The 23,507-nt window shown below is 41.1% G+C and overlaps 1 protein-coding gene across 1 annotated transcript in view; it reads right to left on the bottom strand.

Annotated features, from left to right (window-relative positions):
- TMEM178B (transmembrane protein 178B) overlaps positions 1 to 23,507 on the bottom strand; it is a 218,000-nt gene that overhangs the window by 4,338 nt on the left and 190,155 nt on the right. The window contains exon 3 of the mRNA XM_030462484.1: positions 14,420 to 14,557. Within this exon, the coding sequence (XP_030318344.1) occupies positions 14,420 to 14,557 (138 nt within the window). The remainder of the gene's footprint in view (positions 1 to 14,419; positions 14,558 to 23,507) is intronic.

Raw genomic sequence — 23,507 nt, 5'->3', positions numbered from 1 at the left:
GAGATTTACATGTTATCATCCAAAGTGAAACACTAATGAACGAGACAAGGCAAGAGGGGTGTTTTTGACAAAGGAAATTCATGTGTCATTGCAAAACGCTTCAGTCAGGTGAGAGATGAAATCTCATGTAAGGCTATGTCTGCAGCAGGGAAACTGATGTTTGACATGTATTCAGACCTACACCCTGGCTCCTCATCAGACAGCCACTCGTCCTCCTGAGTGATTTTGACAGTGCCTGTCCTGCTAACACACTGATGATCACCAGTGGTTTGAGCACCTGAGCTATTAAACACCTCATGGCTATCTTGCGCTTTTCCTTCTAATATTATCAAAGAACATTAAACATTTTTTTTTAGTATCTCCTCCATTTTGACTGGAATGCTGCTCAAGACAGAGATGAACTTATTTGCTATACAGATGTATAAGATTGCCACCCTTGCTGCAGTAGCAGACCATGGTGAGGAGAGGGATGGCTGAGATAGGTAATATCATTGTTGGCCTAAGCCTAATTCAGAGTGGGTTATGAGTCAGAGCCTTTTGCTGTAGCTGCTTCTAAGCATGATTATATCAAGCAGAGCCATGGGCCTCTGTTTTGTTTTGGTTTTTTTTTGTGATCAGTCCAGCTGTGTAAGGTGCTGCAAAGCCTCCATTTGCAGTTTTCAAACATCACCTCCAGGGGAGAGCAGAACTGCTTGTGAGTGAAGGATTTTAAAAACAAGCAGGCTCAAACCATCTGCACCATGCCTGAATTTTGCCTCATGCTAGTGCCCTCCTGAACCATATCAGATGCCATATCCTTCTCCCACAGACCTGGCTTGGCTTCCACAAGGGTAGAGCTTGAGAGATTTCATGGGATCTGTGGTGTTTGGTGAGATGAGAATCACTGCCTTTCTTAGAAATGCTGCAAATGAAGTTGGTGCTGGTGTGCAATCAGACCCCATTAGCATGAACTTCATCTAAACATCCTCATACTTATTATGACTGTAACCTGAAGGAGAACAGCATTTTGAAGTCAAGAAAAATCTGAAAAGCTGATAATGAAAATGATCCAAGCATCAAACTCACCTCTGAGACCTTCCTCACAACAAATAATGTTTCCCATTGTTTGAAAATAATTTCTTCCATGTCCAACAAAATGATACTTGTTGTCTCTCCTCTGTGAGGCAGAATGACTCACAAACTAACTGGGCTGTCAGATGTGCAAACTAAACAAGGCAAAAAACCCTGAATCTCCTCAAGTATTACTTATAAACACCAGTAAACGAAAAGAGAAACACAAAGGTATGATTTTAAGATGTCCTCTGAAACCAAGCAGTTCTCAAATAAATATGAATCTCCACCTTTTTAATATTTCTAGTAGCTGCAATTTGTGGCATATAATGTCTTTGGAAGGAGTGCTGTTTATTTAATTATTTTCACTTTTTTATTACAGGGTTCTGGGAAAAAAAAATCTCACAAGTGAAACAACATTAGCTTTACTTTCTCTGTGCCCTACTATCTCTTAGTATTTTCAAGGTACATCAAACAAACAAATAAAATGAGGTTTGATCCTAAAGTGGCGTGTGTATCATTAGCTATTTAAATTATATCACAATCAAATGAAATTATTAAAGAATAAACTGAATTCTCTCCCAACACAGTGGTGACAAAAGCCTCTTGGAGGTAGCAGCTTTGCTGTAAACTCCTTCTGTGCACGGATTAAATGCCTCAGCAGCATGGAGCTCTTGAGAACACTTTATTGCTCTGTGCATACATGCATAGAATATAAATTATTGCGTAATTATGTACTGTTCCAGCAGAAGCAGCTTGCAGCATCACAGATAGGTTGCAGAATAGCAAGGGGTTTACTGGAAAATTGCCCTTATAAAAAAAAAAAACTGAGATGGAAAAAGAAGACTGACTGGGTGATGGAGATTCACTGCGATGTCCTTGTGAGACCATAAACCCACCGGGGCTGGAACTTAATACATTTTTATTCTCTACTAAGAAGCAGAGTAAACTGCAGGCTCTATAGAGGTGCTATGATATTGCACTATAGGCACTGCCAGAATGCAGTTTACATTTGGCCTTTGGCCTCCTACCTCAAAATGTACCTGCAGCATCCATACCCTGCCCGAGCTGTACAACTGCTGCCTGCTTCTTCAGCAGCAGTGCCTGTCTCTTCAGCTGCTGCTGCACAAACCCTGCGATGTTATGGCAACAGAGGACAAAATATCCTCTGTGACAACTGCAAATACTTAATGCAGCACGGTGACACTTCTGGTACCATATCCCACAGTGCATGGGATTTCACCAGGAGTGGATACTCATGCTCTGTATTACAGCAGCAAATGAACACTAGCAATGAACAAGCACCCTCTCAAGTTATGAGTTGGCATGTGAGACAAAAGCAGTACTACTTAGCTAAAGGCATGTTGTGTTGATAAAACAGACCAGGGAGAAACAGGGGAGTTGATCAAAGCCTGAGCTGAACACTGATTACTTCAGCAGTGGTGATTCCTATGACCCACCCAAAATAACCCAGCAATAATAAAGTGACTTGACTACAGCCATTGAGCAAACATAATGGTTCATGCACTTGCTGCCACAACAGAGGAGGCAGCAAAAATTGTGCCAGTTGTAGTAGTGGGATGTGATTCAGTATTTTACTGGGACCAGAGGGGAGAGAAAGAAAGAGGATCTCTTAAAGTTAAAATGAAGAAACATCCTAATCAAAGGCTAGGGAAATTATCCCATCACTGTGCTGGCTGGCAAGCACCATGCCTGGCAACATGCAAAGGCTGCTGACATGTTTCTTTCATCCCTACAGCATGGGTCTCCCAGGATGGCCCAGGTAGAGGCTAAAATATTAAACAGAAATGGGCACTAAATCTCTGAGCAAATTTAAGTGACTCCATCACATTTCAGATTTGCCAGATGAAAAGACATAGAAGTTTTAGTATCAGGTTTTAACATCTCAGGGAGGTGCTTCCCAGCCTAACATTTGCCAAGAGCTGAAGAGAAACTAATAGGGTCAGGTTGGGTTTGCCTTATGTGACATCTCACATAGCATGGGGAATCAATGCACTACATTGCATTTGGTCTGTTAGCAGCCAAGTCATTGTGCCCCTTACACATAAAGATTTTTTAATCCAGGCAAAAAATGGAACCTCTCTCAGAAGGAACCCCGAAGGGTCTGTGAAATCTTTCTTTTGTAGAAAACCTTCAATTGCTGAAAAGTTTTCAGACAGATGTTCTTCAAGGCAAGTGAGCCTGGAGAACAGACACAGCACCACTGACTTCAGTGCAGCCTTCTTCCACATTGCCCACTGTGTGCTGCTGAAAATACTCTTCCAGGGAATACTTTCAGGGTTGAAAGGGAAGAGTTACTCATATGCCTTTTTAATCCTTTTCTTTGCTGAAGACACTACTAAAGAAGCCATTGGGAGCTCTGGGTGATGGTGCTGGCTACCTGATCTAATCCATTTTCTCCCTCAAGTGCTGGAGAGAAGCCCATCCATTAATTTTTTCAGGTGACCAAAGGTCTCTTCGATTGTACAAGTTTCAGTGACTTTTACTGAATGTGAACTAAGGATCTTTGCTGCAAATGGTTCCGGACTCTATTACTGTTTCCCTGAGCTGACCTGCCAGGAGCTGAAAAATCCTTTCTGTATGTGCTAAATGATACAATTCCTGAGATATAATAGCCCAAAATAGAAATCAGATGTTATTGTCTTGTCAACAAGGACCACTGAATGCAGGCCACTCTTTCGATGTTTGCATCATTCATGTGAATGTTTGCAAGCAACTAACTACCCTGACCTCTTCCTTACTGCCTTAAAGGATCACATGCTGAAATCTTTCCTGTTGTGGAGGAAACACCTCCACAGCCCACACAAGTTCATCAGCATGACTTGTCTCTGTGACCCCCGGAAGAGCCAGGCTGGGCCAAACCAAGGAAGGATCCACTCATATGGTTGCTGCTAGGTCCAGCTGCTTTTTTTCTGTGGAATTTGAAGTGGCCAATTGGTGTCTGTCTAGAGAGATCAGACCAAGCAAGTGTAGCAGTGATTTGTCCAAGGAAAATGATGTTTTTCTAAGTTAAAAATCTGAGGAGTCAAAGAGGAAAGTCTAAAGCTTGCTTCAGTCTGCATTTAACAACAAGATTTGCCACATGCAGAAATTTGCTCCCCTTTCCCAGTAAAGAATTCTTCCTGTCCAACAAATCATGCCAGTATTATTCTTCCTTCTCTTGCATGTGCTGTATTCTTTACCCTTTGATGCCAGCCATGCAAAAAACTCAGGTGTTTTTGTATTTTTTTTTTAATAAACCCCAACCAAATAATAGAAGCCAGGTTTATTTTCATTGTCTTCCCTTGGTCTTGATGCATTTTGGCATTGGAATTCACAAGCCAGAAGCAGATCAAAGACCTGCTGGCATTACTAGGGGATAAGGAACAACTACAGAATTTTAAAATACATATAACTTGTTTTCCAGGGATGTGGGTGGGAAAGCCTTTTGTATTTCTATTGAATTTATCTCCCCTACTTTGCTTCTACTTTAATTCACCTTCTGTCAGCCCCCCAAAGACCTACTGACATCCCTGACAGGCAAACTAGATTGCATGCCCTTCATAGACTAGTCTAGCTTTTCTGTTCTTGTAACTCTGGAAGGCACTGATGCTTCTGTCAGTACCTCCCATCCTGGTGAGGGAGAAATTACAAGTCAGTAGAGATGGCTTAAAATGAACACACACAGGAATACCAATAGTTTTTTTGCTGAAAAGCCAGAGTGAGCTGACTCCTTAATTTACTATTGGCTAAGTTCAGGGAGACTGATTTAAGACTGAAAAACAATGAATTTATAGGTGTGTGTATACACTACTTGCCCTGTCTTTTGCTTCGGACTATGAGACCTCTGCACCTCATTAAGGAATCTCTCCTCTCCTTCTCCTAAATGCCAGTGATCTTTTGTGACCAGGTACAAGGTTGCCAGAGTTCCTTGTGTTGGTATTTCTCCCCCAGCATGCAAGTGCACATCTAGGACCATCAGAAACAATCCACGGGGGAAAAAAAAATCCAACATATTTGAAGGTTGACTTTGAAGTCAGCTGATAATGTTTCCATGGAGATCAAATGCTATGGAATTGACAATGAATTCTCTCATTGTGCCTTTCATGCCAGGAAAAAAAAAATAAAAAAATATATATATATGTATATATATAAAAGACCTCTAAATTGCTACACCCTGCAGTATAGTTGTGCTATGGATTTGAAAAAAAACAAACCAAAAAACCACATTTTTATGTCCCACCCCCATTCTCCTATGGAGGTTTTAACTCCTAGATCCTGGCTTTTCAGGGCTAAATCTGTTCTTGACATAAAAATAGGTTAAATTCCTGAGGTATCTGCAAAAAAATAGCATGTAATGAAAATAATAATATGTGAGAAGAAGGACATAACTCTGCTTTTGAATTTATGCTGTGGAGTATGCAAAGATGGGTTTTATGATTCCCCTTGAGGAGCATTACAACACAAAATTCTGAAAGAGCATTTTGGTGGCAGGTGTGCAGTGACCCACAGAAGCCTCTGGAGCCCACGTAGGTGATCATTGGTATTTCCAGAGAGTCCCCTGTTTTGTTTTCCAAATGGGTGCCAGCATTAAGAAATAAATACAAAATGTGTTCTCAGTACACCAATAAGCATAGAAAAGCACTAGAAGAAATGACTTTACACCCTTCTCCTGCTCTGCCTTTTAAACATAACATGTTGTGAGCCTTCACATGCAATCACTTGAGGAAGTGTTTCTGAGCTTGGAAAGGCTGAGCAGGCAACCCTGACACCATATGAAAACCCCCAAAGATGGCAAGAGGGATGTGTGCTGTTACTGATGATTTTTAAAATTTTTTTTTTTTTTTCCTTTTTTTTTTGGAGTGAAGATGGGGAATTAGGTAACATTCAAAAGGAAAGTGATATTAATTTCTAAATGGTATTAATAATGGTTAGTGGTCAGGATGAAAATGCACCTCCTAGCCAAGTCCTAGCCAAGTATGTAAGCTGAACATGTAGATGTCAGGTAGACCTATATCCTTACACATATATATATATGCATATATAAATGGACACGTATCCATCAGTATCCAGGTTTTGAACTACATAAGGAAATAAAGCCCACTCTTTAGGCCACAGAAACATGGCCTAAAATGGGACCAAAGAACATGACCTGCAACCTCAGCTATGAGGGATACCACAGGCTGTGTAGCAGAAAGCTGTTTGAAGAGAGGGACTGAGAGATCCTGAAAGTGAGAAAAACATGTATTTTTAAAACCAGGCTAACTCTTATTATCCTAATGTGAAGCACTTGGCCTTGCTACTTTAGTGGCCTGATGGGTACTGAGGCACAAAGCCTGGATGGCTGCTTGGGGTTATGGGTCTCATCACAGACCCATAAAGCTCCTTTTCTGCCTTTCCCGACACCCTTGTAATGTGTCTGAGGGTTTTAAACAAGCAAGACCCTTAGAGAGGTTTACACATTTAAAACCTATTAACACTGTACATTAACTCAAGTTCACTCCACTTGAGGTCTTGAATCACTTTAGAGTGTAATGCAAAATTTACCCCAAACAATCTAGTAGGAAGAAGAGTGTATATTTGTGGTGTGGGAGGCATGACAGAGGGGGGGGACTGACCTTGTCATGCTGAGGCTTGCTCCTAAGACTTTCATAACCAATTTATGGCATCTCTTGATAAGTATGAATCAGCCTTTGTCTCCATCTGGAGGTCAATCCATATTCTTATAATGGTTTGAAAGGAATTTTGCTGAATTACAAACTTCCTCTGCAGTTATCATTAGTTTAGTAACTCCCACAGGATTAAGACATGACGGGTACCTTATTTTTTCCAGTGATCCAACTTTTACCACATTACTTTAGTAACTTTTCAAATTGGTAAAAGATGCCTTCAAAAAGCATATTTATGCCAAGCCTCACAGCCACTTATTGTAGACTTCTGGTTTTGTAAAGTTCACATGACACTGCTTAAGCTCTTTATGCACACAAGGGTTTATTTGCACTTGTCTTTCTATATGGGAAAGAAATATTGCATGTAAACTTTTTAAAGCTATTCCTTGTGAGAAAGAAGCACATGAAACAGAATTTTCAAAGAATAATGTTGTGGAAAAGAAAAAATAAATACGTCATAGAAAATATCTTCAATCTTCAGTGTCGTGATTGATCATATCACCAAAAGTGAGCATCCTGAAGAATGGGTACAGACCTTGATCATTAGTGAGAAACAGAAATTGTAGGGGCCCTGTTAGACCCAACGTATTTCCAGATGAACTCCTCAGAGTGTCTTTTACTTTGTCTTTTCTGTTTATCTTTCTCTTTGCCTCGTCCTGGCAGCTGCTATGAGGGTACTTCGTAACAGCCTAGGAGGTGTCAATCACAAAGCTTTGCCTTACACTTGCTGTATTAAATTGCTCTCATTTTTGTTCCTTAAATTATTCAGCAGCCGAAAGATTATTTTGAGATGGCAGGACCAGAGTTGTGTAGAATAAACACTCTTATTTTCTACCACTATGTGTTATTTTCAAAGTACAGTGAGTTAAATTTGGGACCCAAATGACTCAACAGCTGGTAACGATCCATGGCTGCAAATACACAGATGCCTCAGCTGTCATCTACTGACATACCCAGAGTGTAGGCAGAGGAAACAAGGCACGAAGGCTTGAAAATTTTGAAGACAAAACTCTCCGTGGAGGCAGGAAATGAAAGAGGACACAGAAGTGTGCAGCTCATTGATGCCCATAACTGTGCTGCGAGTGCTTCCAAGCCCTGTTCTGAAATCCCCCTTCTTGATGGGGTTTGCATCCCCCAGTACCAGCCTGGGCACCAGTTCCTGGGCACAGCAAGCAGCACTCTGGCAGCTGCTGGGATCTCAGGGGGTTGTGACAGAACTGTGTGACCGTGTGGCATGGCTGGGGCAAGGGAAGGTGGCCAGAGAAATGGTGTAGGGCTGGCTCTAGGGCTGATAAAGCACTTAGTTCACTGCCCTTGAAGTGAGGCAAGGAATACTTGGGAAATATTTCTGAGAAGAGAGGAGTATGGAAATGATTTATAAAAGGTTGTTTCTCCCTGGTTTAGAATACAAAACCAGAATGTACTCATACATTTCTAAGTGGGTTGTTCTTTATTTCTTTAATAAACATCTTGCATACCTGAAATAAAGCATTAAATTGTGCTGGTGCACCTGCATGACTTTAGTTTTTCTTCTCTCACACATTTTTCCTGCCTGCTTATCTCTGCCACAGCAGCCAGCACTGGAAAGAATAGGTGTTCACCACTGCCGTGGAAAAAGATTTGAAGCTTTTGTAACCCTGGCCTGAGTTCTGTGAGTATGGGCAGGCTGCAAAAAAACCAAAGTCTTCACAGCACTCTTAGGTGGGTCAGAACAAATCCAAGTTCAGGGCAGGAGTGGAGCTGGCAAATGACACTCAAATCCTCCAGACTGGCAGATCATCAGTGTAGGAAAGGATGAAAGAAATTCCTAATGGTTCTGAAAGCAAATGCTAGAACAGAAAATTAGAGTGGAAAAACTCTGTAGCACTGCTGCATGTGTACAACAAAACTTTCAGGCCTTTCAGTGCCAGTAAAAAAGAGCATTTCAGACTCCCAAGCAAAGCCCCAAGCCCAGTATTTCATGCAAAAATGTCACCAGGCAAAGACAAGAAATGAGCTGCTATGTGAGAATACAGCTCATTTTATTTCAGATCTACGTGGTGAAGCTAAATCACATGAATAAGGGCATTTAGCAGCTGGAATAATTTCCAAATAGACTAATTAGAGGCTGAATTATTAATGGTAAAATTTATAATTGGCTCAAAGCAAGGTTACAGCAAGAAACAGGCTTGGCTTTGCAAAGAATTATGAATATTTGCAAGGCTTGTAAAATTATAAGCTTCTCTAAGGAAAACAGCAAATGGGGAAAAAACCCTAAAGTGATCCTGAAGTGCATGTCACAAAACAAAACTGGCAGAGACCAGATAAGAGTGAAGAAAACGGGTAAAAGAGTAAACAAGTACAGAGATGATTTGTTGCGTTAATTTGCAGTAAATTTGGAACAAAATAGGACAATGCAGAAGTCTCTCCCTGAAGGCCTGCCTTGTTAGGCATGCAGTAAAACCCCTAACTATTTCACTGAAATGTGTTCTCAATACAAATTATACTGAGAAAAAGGTAATATATGAATGTGCAGCTGAAGGACAGAGCTCTGATAAGGATGACGAAACATCGTTATTGGGGGGCTCTTTTAATACATTAATAAAGGCAAGTGGTGTAGCTTTGACTGGGGGTAATTTCATGCTGAAGAAAGAACCAGAGGAAGACATTGGAAGTGCTATTTTATATTCCTAACCAGGACAGGGGCCAACACCCTGGGGCCAGGTACACCAGGTAGGGAAGGGGAGGTTGCAACCATGAAGCATGCCACTATGGGACAGCCCTGCCACCCCACTCTCCCTGTGAGGAGGAAAAGGGATTTGGAACATATTGGTACAAATTCAGCCCTGTCCTCAACATTGGAAATAAAGCAATCCGTGTGATGTTTAAAAACAACTGACTGATGAAATCAGAGCTCATCTGGGAAAACCACAAGCTACCAGAGACTGTCTTTAAAAACTGGTTTCTTAAGGCAAGTACACTAGCAGAAAGTATGATGAGGTTGGGTTTGCATAGATGAAGGACAATGAACCTGAGATGCTGAAACAGCAAAATCCTATTAATTCATGCACTAGAGAGTAGGTGGGAAAAAACCCAATAGTTAGTTGGATACATAGCTTATCTGCTTCTCATGACACTGGAAATATTCCTAAACAACTTGATGAAGAACTGAAAGAAGGGATTCCTGAAGGTACAGGAATTTGCCTGGGTTGAGTTGCTAGTGTATCAGTTCTTAGTATCCTAACTCTAAGGAGCTGAAAGTAAAACTGAAATTTGACCTTGACCTGGCAATAATATTAGCTGCTAATGAGGGGCTAAAGACACCAACAGAATGAATTGACATGTTTGTCATGATAATAAAACCAAACAAATCAAGGATTTGAATACACTGAAAAGAACTTTTCAAAGCCAGGGAATAAGAGCACTGCCTCCTGGGAACTGATGAGGAGGTCACCTCTAGACTTTAAAAAGCCAAGGCATGGTTTTGGTGCAAGTAAATACACTTTAGTCAAAACACAACTTATAAAACGCCCCACACTCGTTTCCTCAGGCAGATATTTAACTGAATTCCTTTTAGACTACTACTAGGCAGATGAGCATGAGAGCATCAAATTTGCCACAGGACTCTGACATTTGGAAGTAGTATTACAGATGCTTCTAAAGTGCCAAAAATGATTATAAAATTACAAAATTATGGATGAAAAGCCCAGTACCGAGCTTTTACTGCTGCAGATTTCAATAATTTTCACGTAGAGAAAACACAAGAAGCTTCAAGAGGATGTGCTTAGAGTCATGTCTAATGTGAGCATGACCCAGTTCTGTAATAGAATTAACAGTCTCAAATAAGATGCAGAAAATGAACTAGTCTTAGTGCAACTTAAGACCCTGATTCCAAATAGAGAAATAAAAAGAGAAACTCTCCCACCTCCCAGGACGAAATCATACTGACAAACACCAAAATGAAACTACAATAGACAGTGCAGCTCTGAGTACAGGAGGATATGCAATAGCCCCATTATGCAAAAAGAGGTCAAAAATACTAAACATAATTTGCAGTATCCATCTGGCCCTGTTCAAGATGAGGGACTGAAAAAAAATTGCTGTTGTGGTCAGGCAAATGCTGTCCTTCCAGATAAGGAATCCAAGTACAAATTCTGCAATAAATACGGAAAATTATGCAACAGAACATCAGAAGCCATAAGAGACCTGTGATTGGTGTTGGTACAGATAGCTTGGGCAAAACAGAGAAAATGAATTATTAAGAATTTTTAACTAGTTACACAACATGCTGAATAACAATGCAAAACACACTCAAAAGCATAGTTTACACAGCCTGGATCCCAGATGAGCTAACACCAGATAACAGCCTGGATTTCACAAATTACTTATTTCAGCAATTTGCTTGAGAAATTAGATCAAGCACACTAATGCAAGTCCTTATTAGGCACTGCCACATGGGCTGGCTGGAAGACTTCAGTAAATATAATAAAGAACCAGAGGTCCAAGCAAACCATGTGTGGTCATGTTAGATTATCACAACATACCTCTCAATACTCCACTGAGATTTGCCATTCAAAGAATTATGGGGAATTAGGGACAAAACCTATAGGCATGGTAAGCCAGGAATGTTTAATAGTTACTGAGGAGCTATTTGCCTAGGAATTAAACAAAGCAAATTCTGCAAACATAGCAAAGACAAGCAGTGTTGCAAATAGAAGGGGAGGTTAGATTTAAGGATGGTTATATAGCTACCAATTTCACATTGTCTGCAATGAGGTCAGATGTCATGAGCCTCCCTAAACATTTTTCCCATTATTGGACTGGAGGAAAAGCTAAGAAAAACTAAGAGGCTCTCTGGCTCCACACGTTTTGAGGACCATTAGCATGATATCTTGACAGCATTTACACCCTGACAGAAGTACCAACTTTGTATTCAGACACCATCCAGCAATAAAAAGGTTCAAATTAAAAGATCCATTGGCTGTAGAAGGAATGACAGGGTAACATATGACACAGTCTGAAAACATTGATAGCTACTGACTTTTAGATTAGATGGCTCTAATTGTGTGTTTTATTAACTGACTGCTTTAGTTTGTAGATGCTGCTTTATGCACATTTGCCACTAGAAGAAATCTGGAAAGATGTAGCGGTTGCCACTAACTTGTGCAAAACAAGAAAGTAACCCTTTGTAACCCCAATCCATGTCTATGCTGGAGCAGAAAATAAATTGGATCTCCTCCCAACAAGGCTTTATTAAAAATGTCACACATTCTTGATAGAATTTGGTAGATAAAATAACGTGGTGCCTCTCATTTTAATTAGTTTCAGATTCCAGCTGCTGGATCTTGTTATTATTTTGTTTATGCAGTCAAAGCTGCTATCAGGTGGCTTCTCCTTGCACAGGTACTTCTACACTATGTTCAAGTCAATTATAAATCTTCTGTTAAACAGTTTCAAGCAATTGCTTTTTTTTTTTTTTTTTTTTTTTTTTTTTTTTTTTTTTTTTGCTTTTTTTTTTTTTTTTTTTGGTATGCTGTGTTTTTCCTTGGTTTTAGACCATGAATTATTCCTGTAGCTCTTCTGCCTGCAAACCTCTCTTCATCTTTCCATATCCTTCTTTATTATGGACAACAGATTAGGATGTCCAGAAATACTTTTGTTTTGCCCAGAGATAACCCCACCTCACACTCCTAATGCATGTTCCCATCAAAACTGCCACATTTAGCAGGGGCATTGCCCTGAGAGCTCCTGTAAAGCTGGATGATCCCATCAACTGTGAGCCCAGAGACCTTTCCAGAACTGCTGCTTTCTGAGAGGCAGCCTCTCCTCCTGGGAGGATGACTGACACTTTCTGGTACCAGCTGCATGACCCTGGTCTGTCTCCACTGAAATGCATATTGTTTGAGCATACTAAAAGATGGTTTTGTAAGCTATGAGTGACCCATCCCATTATGCATGGTGACACTGAGTCTTGTTTTACCTGGGAACTTTTATCAGCTCCCTTTCAAGTCCCTGACAAACAAATAACATCAAGCCACGAAGTAATCCCTACAGCTGCACTAGAAACTCTCCCACACATACAGTGGTAATTTCCAATTAGTAAGCAAGAGTTAGCTAGTTTCTAATAGATTTAACATTTCTGTATTTATTTAGGATAGTCTTAATATTTTAATCTGAAAGTTGCGCTGCAATAAGCTAAATACCACACACATATCTGACCATGTTAGAGCAAAACAGCCCCTGTGCAAACTAAGCTTTTAATTACACAATAAATACCAAGCTAATTTGGCAGACCCGTTGCCCATAAAGTATTAACACCCACAACAAACCATTTGCAGACATCCACATGTAGACCAGTGTATGCTTGTACAAGGTAAAAGCAGATTTCAAATGTGTCTGTGGGCACTGAGAGAGCCAGTGTTTATGTCACTGCATTGGAACATAAACACTTTGTTACTTGAACACTTAACTCCTCTTCTGTGAGTACAGAAGCTTTCCTGTGTTTTCCAGTCTCAGCTCTGTCACACCACAGGTGACCAAATTCACTGATGATCTCCTTAGGGAGGCAAAACCCCAGTCAAAAAACAAAAACAAAAACAAAACCAAACTGAAAAGCACCAGAAGAGAAGAGAGAAGTAGTGATGTGCACTTTGAAACATTCACCCAGCACTGTGTTTGGGGCTTGACTGTCACACCCTTCATTTAAGGGTGTGTGCCATGAAAACTGCTGGATACAGAAAGCTGGGTGGCATTTGTAGTAAGAGAGGCTGGAATGTTATACTGTAAATGAGTGGGTGACCTTGAGGGCTGGTGTAGGAGAAATGGGAAGAAGCTCAAAAGCAGAGTGTCCCAGGGCATGTAGCTGGGCACTAATAAACAGAACCTCTGATGGAAATTGGGGGATGACAAGTAGGAAATCACATATCATCCAACTGTGGGTCTGGAGACTGTGGGTCTCCAGAGTGATGCAGCATAAGAAAAGGCTAATAAATGACAAAATACTTCAGGGAAGGGATTTCCAGGAGAGAAGAGGAACTGTTACACCAGTTATACAAGGTACTTATCAGACCTTGCTTGGGAATGGTCCTTCTCATCCCTGTTTGAGAAAGGCAACTGCAAACACAAACAGGAGACAGAGAGGTCTGCTGCACTGAGGACTGGTTTTACAGAGAAACATCTACAAGAAATAGAGTATGTAGAGTGGAAAAAGGAAAATAGAGGATATCATTGCTCTTCACAGGTACATCATAAAGAAGATATATAGAGTAAAAGTTGCATTTGACTCAAGAACAACTGATAAGGATTAAAGATAGGTTAAAACTCTGAGCTCAGTTTCTAGTTTTCAGTGTCCCACTATGAAGCACAATAGTGGTGGAAATAACATCTGCATAATGTTCAGATTTTTATTACTGAATTTATAAAGCTTATTAAGTTTAAGGGTGAAAGTGTTACTTGCAAAAATACAGCACTGGAGTAAACCACTCAGCCAGGGATTTCCAGTCCTGTGACTTACAGGCACAGTTTTGTCCTGAAAGTAATATCTAACTATGGCTGAGTTATCTTTGATGCACATCAGAAGTAGGTTGGAGTCAAACTAAGTCTGGATCACTTTAAAACTCTGAAAACATTTTCTCAGTAACTTAGAAAAGGTGGGAGACGGGGAAAGAGGAAACAGGAAAACAATAAGCAAACCACATTTCATTGAACATCAACACCCTTACCTCCCATGAGGAAGAGAAGCCCCGCCACATACTGCATAAGGCCTCGATCCCAACAGCACCCCAGCACCCCGATAATCCATCCAAAGAGGATGATGGCCACAGCCATGCCCATGAAGCCAGCTGTCATCCTGCGCAGATCTGCAGTGGGGAAGACACAAAAACAACAGACGTGTGAATGAGCAGTGATGAATGAGCATCCTCGGAGGTGTGTAACAGTCTTAATCCAAAATGCTATCGATCTGCAAGGGCTTTGGTGTGCTTTGGCAAGGGATTATTTGAGTAAGGACAATTCACAGGGAGGGCAATCCATAAATTAAGATACTAGCTTGGGCTAGGGAGAGAGAGCAGATGAGCATTCCACCAGATGAGGAATCTCAGTGCTGGTGCACCCACAAGTGACTTGTGGCAATTTGCTCAAGTGGCCTCAGTGCAACGCTGTGCCTAATAGCTCTCTGGGTACTGACACATCTGTCCAAATCTTGCCTTTTTATCTCTATTTGTTACTTGACCGCATCCCATAGATTTGCCTGCTCAAACTGATGTGCAAAGTGGGCTCCATGCTTTGCTCCAGTGTTACCATAGCAGGGGAATCACCTCAGTTCAAACCCCTGTGTGATCCTGGGTGTGTCACTGAGCCCCTTTGGGCCATTGCTTCCCCTGTGTAAACTGGGCCATGGTGCCTTGCTATCCAGTTGTGGTGATTGTGAAACTTGGTACCTCCCGGATGGTGAGGCATGAGATATTTGGGTGTCAGAGCAACTAGGGGACAGGACACTTTATTGCCCTCTCTTTTATCTAGATAGTGACCTAGTTAGACGATTTTTGGCAAGGACATTTTTGAGTGCCCCAGGGAACATTGAGAGCAGGAGGAGGGTAGAGGAATGCAGCTGAAGTATTTTTTGCTCTGTAAGTGGGGACTGAGTACTTCATCTGATACGGATGAAGGGGATTGACCTCTTTTATTTCATAAACGAAGGAAAAAGATCCCCAAGACCTAATGTAATAAACCCTTAAATTAAGACCTGGCTATATCGCATATTTGCCTTCTGTAAAGCCAATGTGACTACTGGGATCCCTCCTCCTGCATGTGCTGGGGAAAAAAAGTCTTCACAGATGCTTTGGATGTGAAATCTGGGCAGGGAGACCACCTGGCAACTGAAACAGCAAGGACTATGAGAACTAAAGAGCATAATAATATTTATACCCTCAAATAATGGAACAGATGGGGGCATCTTCAGTAACACTTGACTGTTCCCTGTCCCCCCTCATGCACGCTTAGTAAGTTTAAGCACTGATATGTCAAGAGTAAACGTGCAGAGAAAATTCCAGCCAAGCCAGCTCTCAAAGCATTTGTTTGCATCTTGAAAAATTTTTTCCCCGTTTTTTTGCATAGCAATGATTTCACTTTATTTCAAGAAACAGAATGCCTGTGACAGGGGAGGAAGATCTGAAAACTGTGAATCATCCACCAGTCTCTGTGGCAGTTTTCTCCTTGGACAGCCTTTGCCTGTTTCTCAGTTTATGTTCTTTTTTTACCCTTTCACCACAGTGGACCGAAAGAAACACCAATAATGGCAGTGCAGATTCAGTGAAATTTGTGAAAAGTGATAAAGTAGCATGATCAGAGACTTATATAATTCCTTATCCAAAACATTAAGTATCCACAAGGTGTGTTGCAACAGAATGATTTGATTAAGTGCTAAGTTCAGGGCTAAGTTCATTATATCAGTTCTAATGCAAGGTCAAATTCAGAATATAACCCCTCCCTTGAAACTATAAATGGTTCCTCTTTATTGTCACTGGGTTTTGCAAGGAGTCCCTCTGGCAACATAAAGATTAACAGGTCTTCACCTCACCAATAACCAGGGCTCTTTTAACAAGAGACACATCTCAAAATTCATATTTACCAGCCCAAACAAACAGGCAAAAACAAAACACAAAGCATTTGAATGTGTTCAGGGAGGTCTGGTGCAGGGGAAAAAAAAAAAAAAAAAAAAAGCATTTCCTGCAGAAACTTCTACTTCCAACAGGCAATGCTAGTCTCTGGTCCTTGGGAATTTCTCAGAGTGCTTTCTAAAACAAGCAGTGAATGTTAACAAGCATCTTTGATGGCAGAGTGTCTTCCTACTTTTCAGTCTGTGAAGGCCTGGACTAAATTTGAAAGATACATAAACCCACAAAATGTTTACTGTTTCCTATGTCACCTTCAATAACAGCAGAACCCATCTCTCAGCAGCACTGCACAGCTGCCTGTGTCAGCTCTACAAAACCCTTCCAATTCACCCTGTGACTGCTGGCTCTGGGTAACAGCACTTGCTCGTCCTAATGGAAACATACCCTGACAACCTGCTTTTAATGAGCTGAATTTAAAGAGCTTTATTCAGCTGCAACACGTCAGTAAGTCCTCAGACCTGCCCGAATGACTAGCAGTTTTCAAAGGTCCCAGAGAGGATCACAAGCATCCCCCCATCCTCTATGCCAAATGAAGAAATTGGTTTTACCCCATTAAAATCAGTGTCACTTTTGGCATTGAATAGAAGAGTTGAAGTAGTAGGCCCAAGATTTCTAGGCCCAATTTTGTCGTTTGTTTCACTCGACCTTTCCTCCTGGTGGAGCCTGAAATCTCCTTTCTAACCCCACAACAAAATCCATCAGTGTCTGAGCTCTGGGATCCCATTATTTCTTGAAAAAAAAAACCCAGAAAGTTAACCTCTAACAGACTGTGCATAAAAAAATTAAAAATTGAATTTTTAAATGAAATCTTAGTTCTTGAATGTTCAGTGGGCCTAGTTTAAGATTGCCACTGCTTAGGCCAGCTTCAAAGCTGTTCCTCACAAGCCCATCCATTAGGACTTATCTGAAATAAATAAAATATATAATTATCTTTTCTATTCAAAACCACCTTGGCTTTTGTCATGCCTTGAGGGCAGCCCTTGCAAATGGCAGTGCTGGGAAAGGAGGGTTGCAAATCTGGTCTCATAAACAGCCTGCACTTGTCCAACAGCATCTTCCCAGGGCTCCTCAGCTGTCAGAACCCACATGAAACTGAGGTCAGTGTTGGGAACAAGTCTATTCAAAGATTCTCTTTTGTGGAGAAGTACTGTACCTGTGTAAACAAATCATCACCCTCAGGCTATTTGGTGAGGAAAAGGCCAGGGAACAGGGATCTATATTCTATGGACACAAAGCCTTATTAGTGGTATTTTTTTATGATTACTGTTTTATTAGGATGATGCTTGAATTGGAAAGCACAGCAGAAAAGCAAAGATTTGCATTGTGTACTTGAGGCAATATATACATTCCTTTCTACTAATTTAGAAGCAAGAGATGACATATTAATAAAAGATAGCTCATCAGTACAAATTGATGGGATTTTGTCTGTTTGATTAGCACTGCTAAGACCTTTACTGAACACATCCTGCAAATGCAAAAAGTGCTATGCTCTGTGATGTAACAGAACTTTAAGACATTTGAACACACCCTGGGGTTGGATTTTTAATTTTTTTTCCTGAAATTGCTTTTATTTATTTTTAGACTTTGAAATGAATGGTTCTCTGCATTCCTTCAAAGAATCATAGACTGGTTTGGGTTGGAAAGGACCTTAAAGATCATCTAATTCCCACCTCTGCTGCCCTGGGCAGAGACATCTCCCACTAGATCAGGTTGCTCAAAGCCCCATCCAACCTGGCCTTGGACACTTCCAGGGAGGGAGCCTCACAGCTTCTTTGGGATACCTGTTCCAGCATCTTTCCTTTACTACCCTTACAGTGAAGATGTTCTTTCTAATGTCTAATCTATATCTCCCCTCTTCCTATTAAAAGCCATTACCACTTCTTCTCTCACAACACACCCCTGTAAAAGTCCTTCCCCAGCCTTCCTGCAGGCCCCCTTCCTTCCAGAAGGACACTATAAGGTGTTCCTGGAGCCTTTTCTTTTCCACACTGAACAACCCCAACTCTCCATCTCTCTCCACAGCATAGGTGCTCCAGCCATTTGATCCTATTTGTGGCCCTCCTCCGGACTCAGTCCAAGAGTTCCATGTCCTTCCTGTGTTGGATCTCCAGAACTGGACACAGTACTCCAGGTAGGTTCTCATGAGAGGGAAATAGACAGTGGTAGAATAATCCCTCTTGACCTGTTGGCCACCCTTTTTTTGATGTAACCCTTTCTTTTTTCAAAAATCTGAGCTTCTGAGGACCATGGTATGACAATCCCAATCAACTAAAGTGACTACTGCCACAAAATGCAAACTTTTATGCAGCCAAATGGGAGCTGAAGCAGCAAAGCAAACCTTAACTTAGCTCTCTTGTGTCTGATGTTTCAATGGTCCTCTCCTGGATTCCCATCTTAAATTCTTACACTGTAGCCAAGTGCAAATGTCACAAGGGTACTATGAATCTGCCTTCTCTAGCAACCCAAACCTTTAGAAATGCAGCTGCAGTGTGCTAGTAAGGAAGGTATTACTTTGCTTGTTCTGTAAGACTATAATACAGAAGCTGATTTTCGATGCCTTGCCTGCATGACCAGTAGCTTCAATGATTTACTACCTGTACTTAGATATCACCATCACTTGTAGGTGAAAGTGCAATATTATCTTTCCACTCATGTTTTAGAGACACTGTCTTCATCCCATTTTCTTTTTTATATTAGTGAAGTAAAAACTATGTGTGAATATCTTTCCCTTGGGAGTACTTTGCATGCCTAGCACTGCTGCATGTAATAGGCAGGGAACTCATTCCTGTCTCAAAAAACAATGAAGAAACACAAGCATCTTGTTCATGTAGGCTGGAAACAACACATTTCTTGATTGATAACACTGGGGTAAGGACAGGGAATGAAGCAATCCAATTCCCATGACTGAAACTGAAATGGTAAATTTGAAATTCAGAGGCTTTGTGAATTGTGATGAGAAGAGAAATATTAGCATTTTAGACAACCTCCTTAAAACAGAGACGGCTTCTCATAAAACATGCATTTCCTAAAAGCATTTTAGTCTGCCACTGGAGAATACTAACTCTAAAGGTTTCTTGAAGATAAACAAAGGCAGGAGAGCTGATTAAGATCCATTTGTTTCCAAGCAGCATGTGGTAGAAAGTTCTCTCTGACAGTTTGCAAATGCCCCTGCCCTTCATTTCACCCTGATATCTGTCCATCTGTATTTGTTATGAGCAATAAAGTAATTAATTCTGGTTGTCACATTGTGGTAGAAGTTTCACACCCTAACAGCTGAAAACATAACATGTTCTGAATCAGCATCGCTTCTTGAAAATGTCAAAATACATTTTTGTATTCTGATGTTCTTCTTCTTCTTTGAAAGTGCAAGCAAGGACTTGGTCTCCCTGTTGATATCTACCTTTCCACAGAGGAATTTAATAATACTTCCAGAATTTCTTTCCTCACAACACATACAGGAAGAAAATACGAGCCTCTTGTGAAAGATGGGGAAATCGAGACAAGATGACAACAGTCAGCCTTCCCAAGGCTACATGAAAAGTTTGTGGAGGAGCATATAATTTAATTTATATTATATTATCAAGCTTTCTGGCTGGCCAATTAACCACACAGCATGGCTTCTGCTTTCAGAACTGCTTGTTCAAGTGTTTGGTATCAGATCAAACTACAGTGCTTGTTATCAGACCACAGAAGGAGAAATAATGATGCAAACAGTATTTCAGATAGTCCATCCTAAATAACCTTCTTTCTTCTCCCCATAGAGAAAGGTCTGTAGGGACTAAGGACCCTGAACTTTGATCCAGAATATCTGTAAAAGCCTAGAAGACATTCTGGGTGTAGAGTTGTTCTTTCCTGAGAGGTATCAGCAAAAGGTGAAAGAGAAAAGAAAATCATGAAAAGATTTCTGTGTCCTTCTAAGACCAAATGTCAGAATATAGTATCTCCACAAGCAAAAATAAATGGAGATAGTGCAATTCTTTAGCACAATCCTTCACAGTGGGTCACTTTGATCTATACTCTCCTGCACTAGATTGATTTTTGTTTGTCTTTACCAGTGCAGGATTAAAAATATTTGCACTTGAAAAGAGTCAAAATAAGGCCTTTTTAATCTTTTTCCAAACAAATATAAGTATTGGAAATTGTTTAAGAGCTGCAAACAGGCCAAGAATACAATTAACCAGATTTCACTACGCTTTGTTTAAATTCCTTCTCTTACAAAGAATCAGCAGCACAGAGGTAAGTTTTTCTGACATAATCCCTTCTCCCACCTTGCCCCAAAACTACAGGGAGGACAAGATGTAAAACTGGACAGTGTGTCATTTAATAAATGCCAGCCCTAGCAGTTCCCAGCTACAATGAACCAATGAGTACCAATGCAGGTGATTTTGAGTGGCATCCTCTGGCCCTGAGGATTCTCTCTGCACAGCTTAAGACTGCATTTTGGATGAGGTTGGCAAGTAGAGGGTGAGGTTTTAATCCCTTCTTTCCACTTCAGGTACAGAGAGATAAGAAAAGAAATATGCATTAGTCTACCTGAGACATAGTTAAAATCTCTGAGTGCCTTTTACTGAACCATGTGGCAACCCAACCTTCAGTTTAAAGATTATGTTAATGCAATCACAATGAGCACCACTCACTTTAGAGTTCTTGATTATACATAGAATGCATAACTTATCCTAAACCAGAAAATCCCATCACCCTCTCTTGACTGGAGTTTGTTGGTTGTGTGATGAAGTGTTAAGTGTTTGTCTGCCAGCATGTATGAACTTGCCTGTATGGAAATGCATCTGATTGGAAGCTTCACAAACTGGCTGTGGTCTGTGCTGCTCAATGTGTCCCTCAGGAAAGGGCACAGAACAGACATCCTGACACAATTTATTTTTGACAGGACAGACAATCTATATGGATTTTCTCTGTTAGAGTTCTTAAGCGTTCTTATGTTTATTTAAAACAGAATGAATCACAAAAGGAAGGTGTCAGCTGTGCATTCCTGGCACTTCAGCCTGCCTTCCTTTGTAAGAAATCCCACAAATTCAGAGGCAGGTGCACACTTCATCGGAGGAGGAATGTAGTCCTGCCTTCTACAAAGGTTGATGCCTTCAGAGGTTCATGCTGACACACAGCAAACCTCACATCACATCAGATGTGATTTCTTGCCTCTGGTGAACCTTCTCATAAAGCACCAGAGAGGAAGGGGGCATACCAGACCAGGTCACACAGTGCTTTCCTCCAGTATTTGGGAAAATTACAGGGGCCTAAGAAATTCTGCAGCGGCTGAAAGTACCATCTAGAGCTTGAATGTCAAGTTCTGATTTTACTGATGCCTTTTGTTCATGTAGAGCAGAAAGAAGACAAAAGAGAACCTCTAGGTAATAAGGGAAGAGATTCATGGAGGCAGTAGAGAAGGGAGGAAACAAAGCTTGTTTAAGTGCTGAGGGGGCTAGGGGAAAAGGCAAGAAAAAGTATCTTGTTCAGCTAAAACAATAGATTTGGCTTCAGGAGACTTTATGATATGCATAAAGGAGGCATTTACACAGCAGAACTTTAAGATATCAGGTGTAGTTCTACCATAGGCAGCAAAAAAATTATATTAGGTCTTGGCAGAGAGATGTCTGTGAGTAACATCCCATAGAAGGGTTCTGCCTTTTTTGTTTCAATCCTACATCTTCTGCTGAAAAAGAAACTTTGATTGGAGAAGAAAAAGAATTTTTTTTTTTATTATTATTATCTGCCTTGTTGCTACTCAACTGAGTGAAAGCAGGCTGGGAAGGAAACAAAAACTTTGCCCTTATAATGTCTGATTTAGTGGCCCAGAGTAGCTGAGAATACACCAAAGCATTATTCCACTATCCTACCTACCCTACCTTCCAAGCCATTCCCTTTCCTTCTCTTGATTCTGGAGAGGGATCTTTCTCAGAGAGTACCTACATTTCTACTTATTCAGTGATGTTCAACAGCTGATCTTGAAGAAACTTTCTCTGTCCAGATTTACTATTTAGGCTTTTAGTACTGCAATATATGATTATCTAGGAACATTTCCAAGCTTCATTTCCAGCACACTTGTAATTTGCCCAGTCTAACCTTTCATCCCTTCTCTGCCTCTCTCATTCTCTAGAAACAGGGAAGAAAGTCTGAGGCACAGCCATTTTTTTGGACATCCTTCTTCATATTCACAACTCTAATCCTCTCTGCTCCTGCTAGGTGAGGCCATACAGAGCAAACATTACCCAGCTGTAGCCATGCCAAGAGGCTTTTTCTTACAAAGCTTTCACAGATTATGCAGGTGTTGAAGAACTTGAGGCACATGTAATAAAATGGCTTCTGCTCAGTTTCAATGCTAACTCTGTGACTTTTTCAGATAATAGTTGGGGGGTGGTTTCTTTGCATTTTTCTCCCTTCCTGTTCCCTTGAAGAATGCAGTGAGCGCAGCTCTTTATGCTGGTCACCCTTTACTTTAGGCGACCTCTCCTTTTTGCCATCACATCACAAGTACAATCTTGCTGGGGAGGAAGAACGAGAGTCCCTCAGCATCACGTTAGTCTGGCCAGAGGATTGATTACTGGAGGATGTGAGGCACCATTGCCCTGCTCCCAGCATCCCCAGGCCCAATGGAAACAGTAGAGGCATGTGGAAAGCTCAGCTTTCTAAAGGGAAGTCTTCCTGCATTCTCCGATGGCCTGGAAGAAGCCTGTGATGGATCTGTGTTCCAGGGCAAAGGCAACACCGTGTTGGTAAGTGCTTTCAGTGCTGGTGAGAAGCAGTGCTCTGACACCTCTGAAGACTGTACTTTTCTTTTTATTCCCTGCACTCGGTAGAGTGAACAGGAGGAGATGCAGAGCACTGGGGGAAGCCTCACCACCCAGCCCTGCCAGGGGGTCACAGGCTCTTAGAGCTGCCTTGGGGCAAGCAGTCTCTCCAGCACCTCAGCCTGCAAGAGACTGAGTTTCTAGACTGAAGAGCCCACTTTTCCTGAAATCAGTAGGAAGGTTGGGTTCTCCAAAATGTTCCTCTGAAAACGAGACTTTCTCCAGTCTCCTACGAAAAGCCAGTTCACCGTTTTTTCTTCAGAGGCATTCAGGTAATGATGTGCAGAGTACAGTGACAGATCTGTTGAAATAATTTGGATACAGAAAGC

The sequence above is a fragment of the Calypte anna genome, chromosome 1 (assembly GCF_003957555.1).
Source record: "Calypte anna isolate BGI_N300 chromosome 1, bCalAnn1_v1.p, whole genome shotgun sequence".
Classification (NCBI taxonomy): Eukaryota; Metazoa; Chordata; class Aves; order Apodiformes; family Trochilidae; genus Calypte; species Calypte anna.
This window is presented reverse-complemented; position numbering and strand designations above follow the sequence as displayed.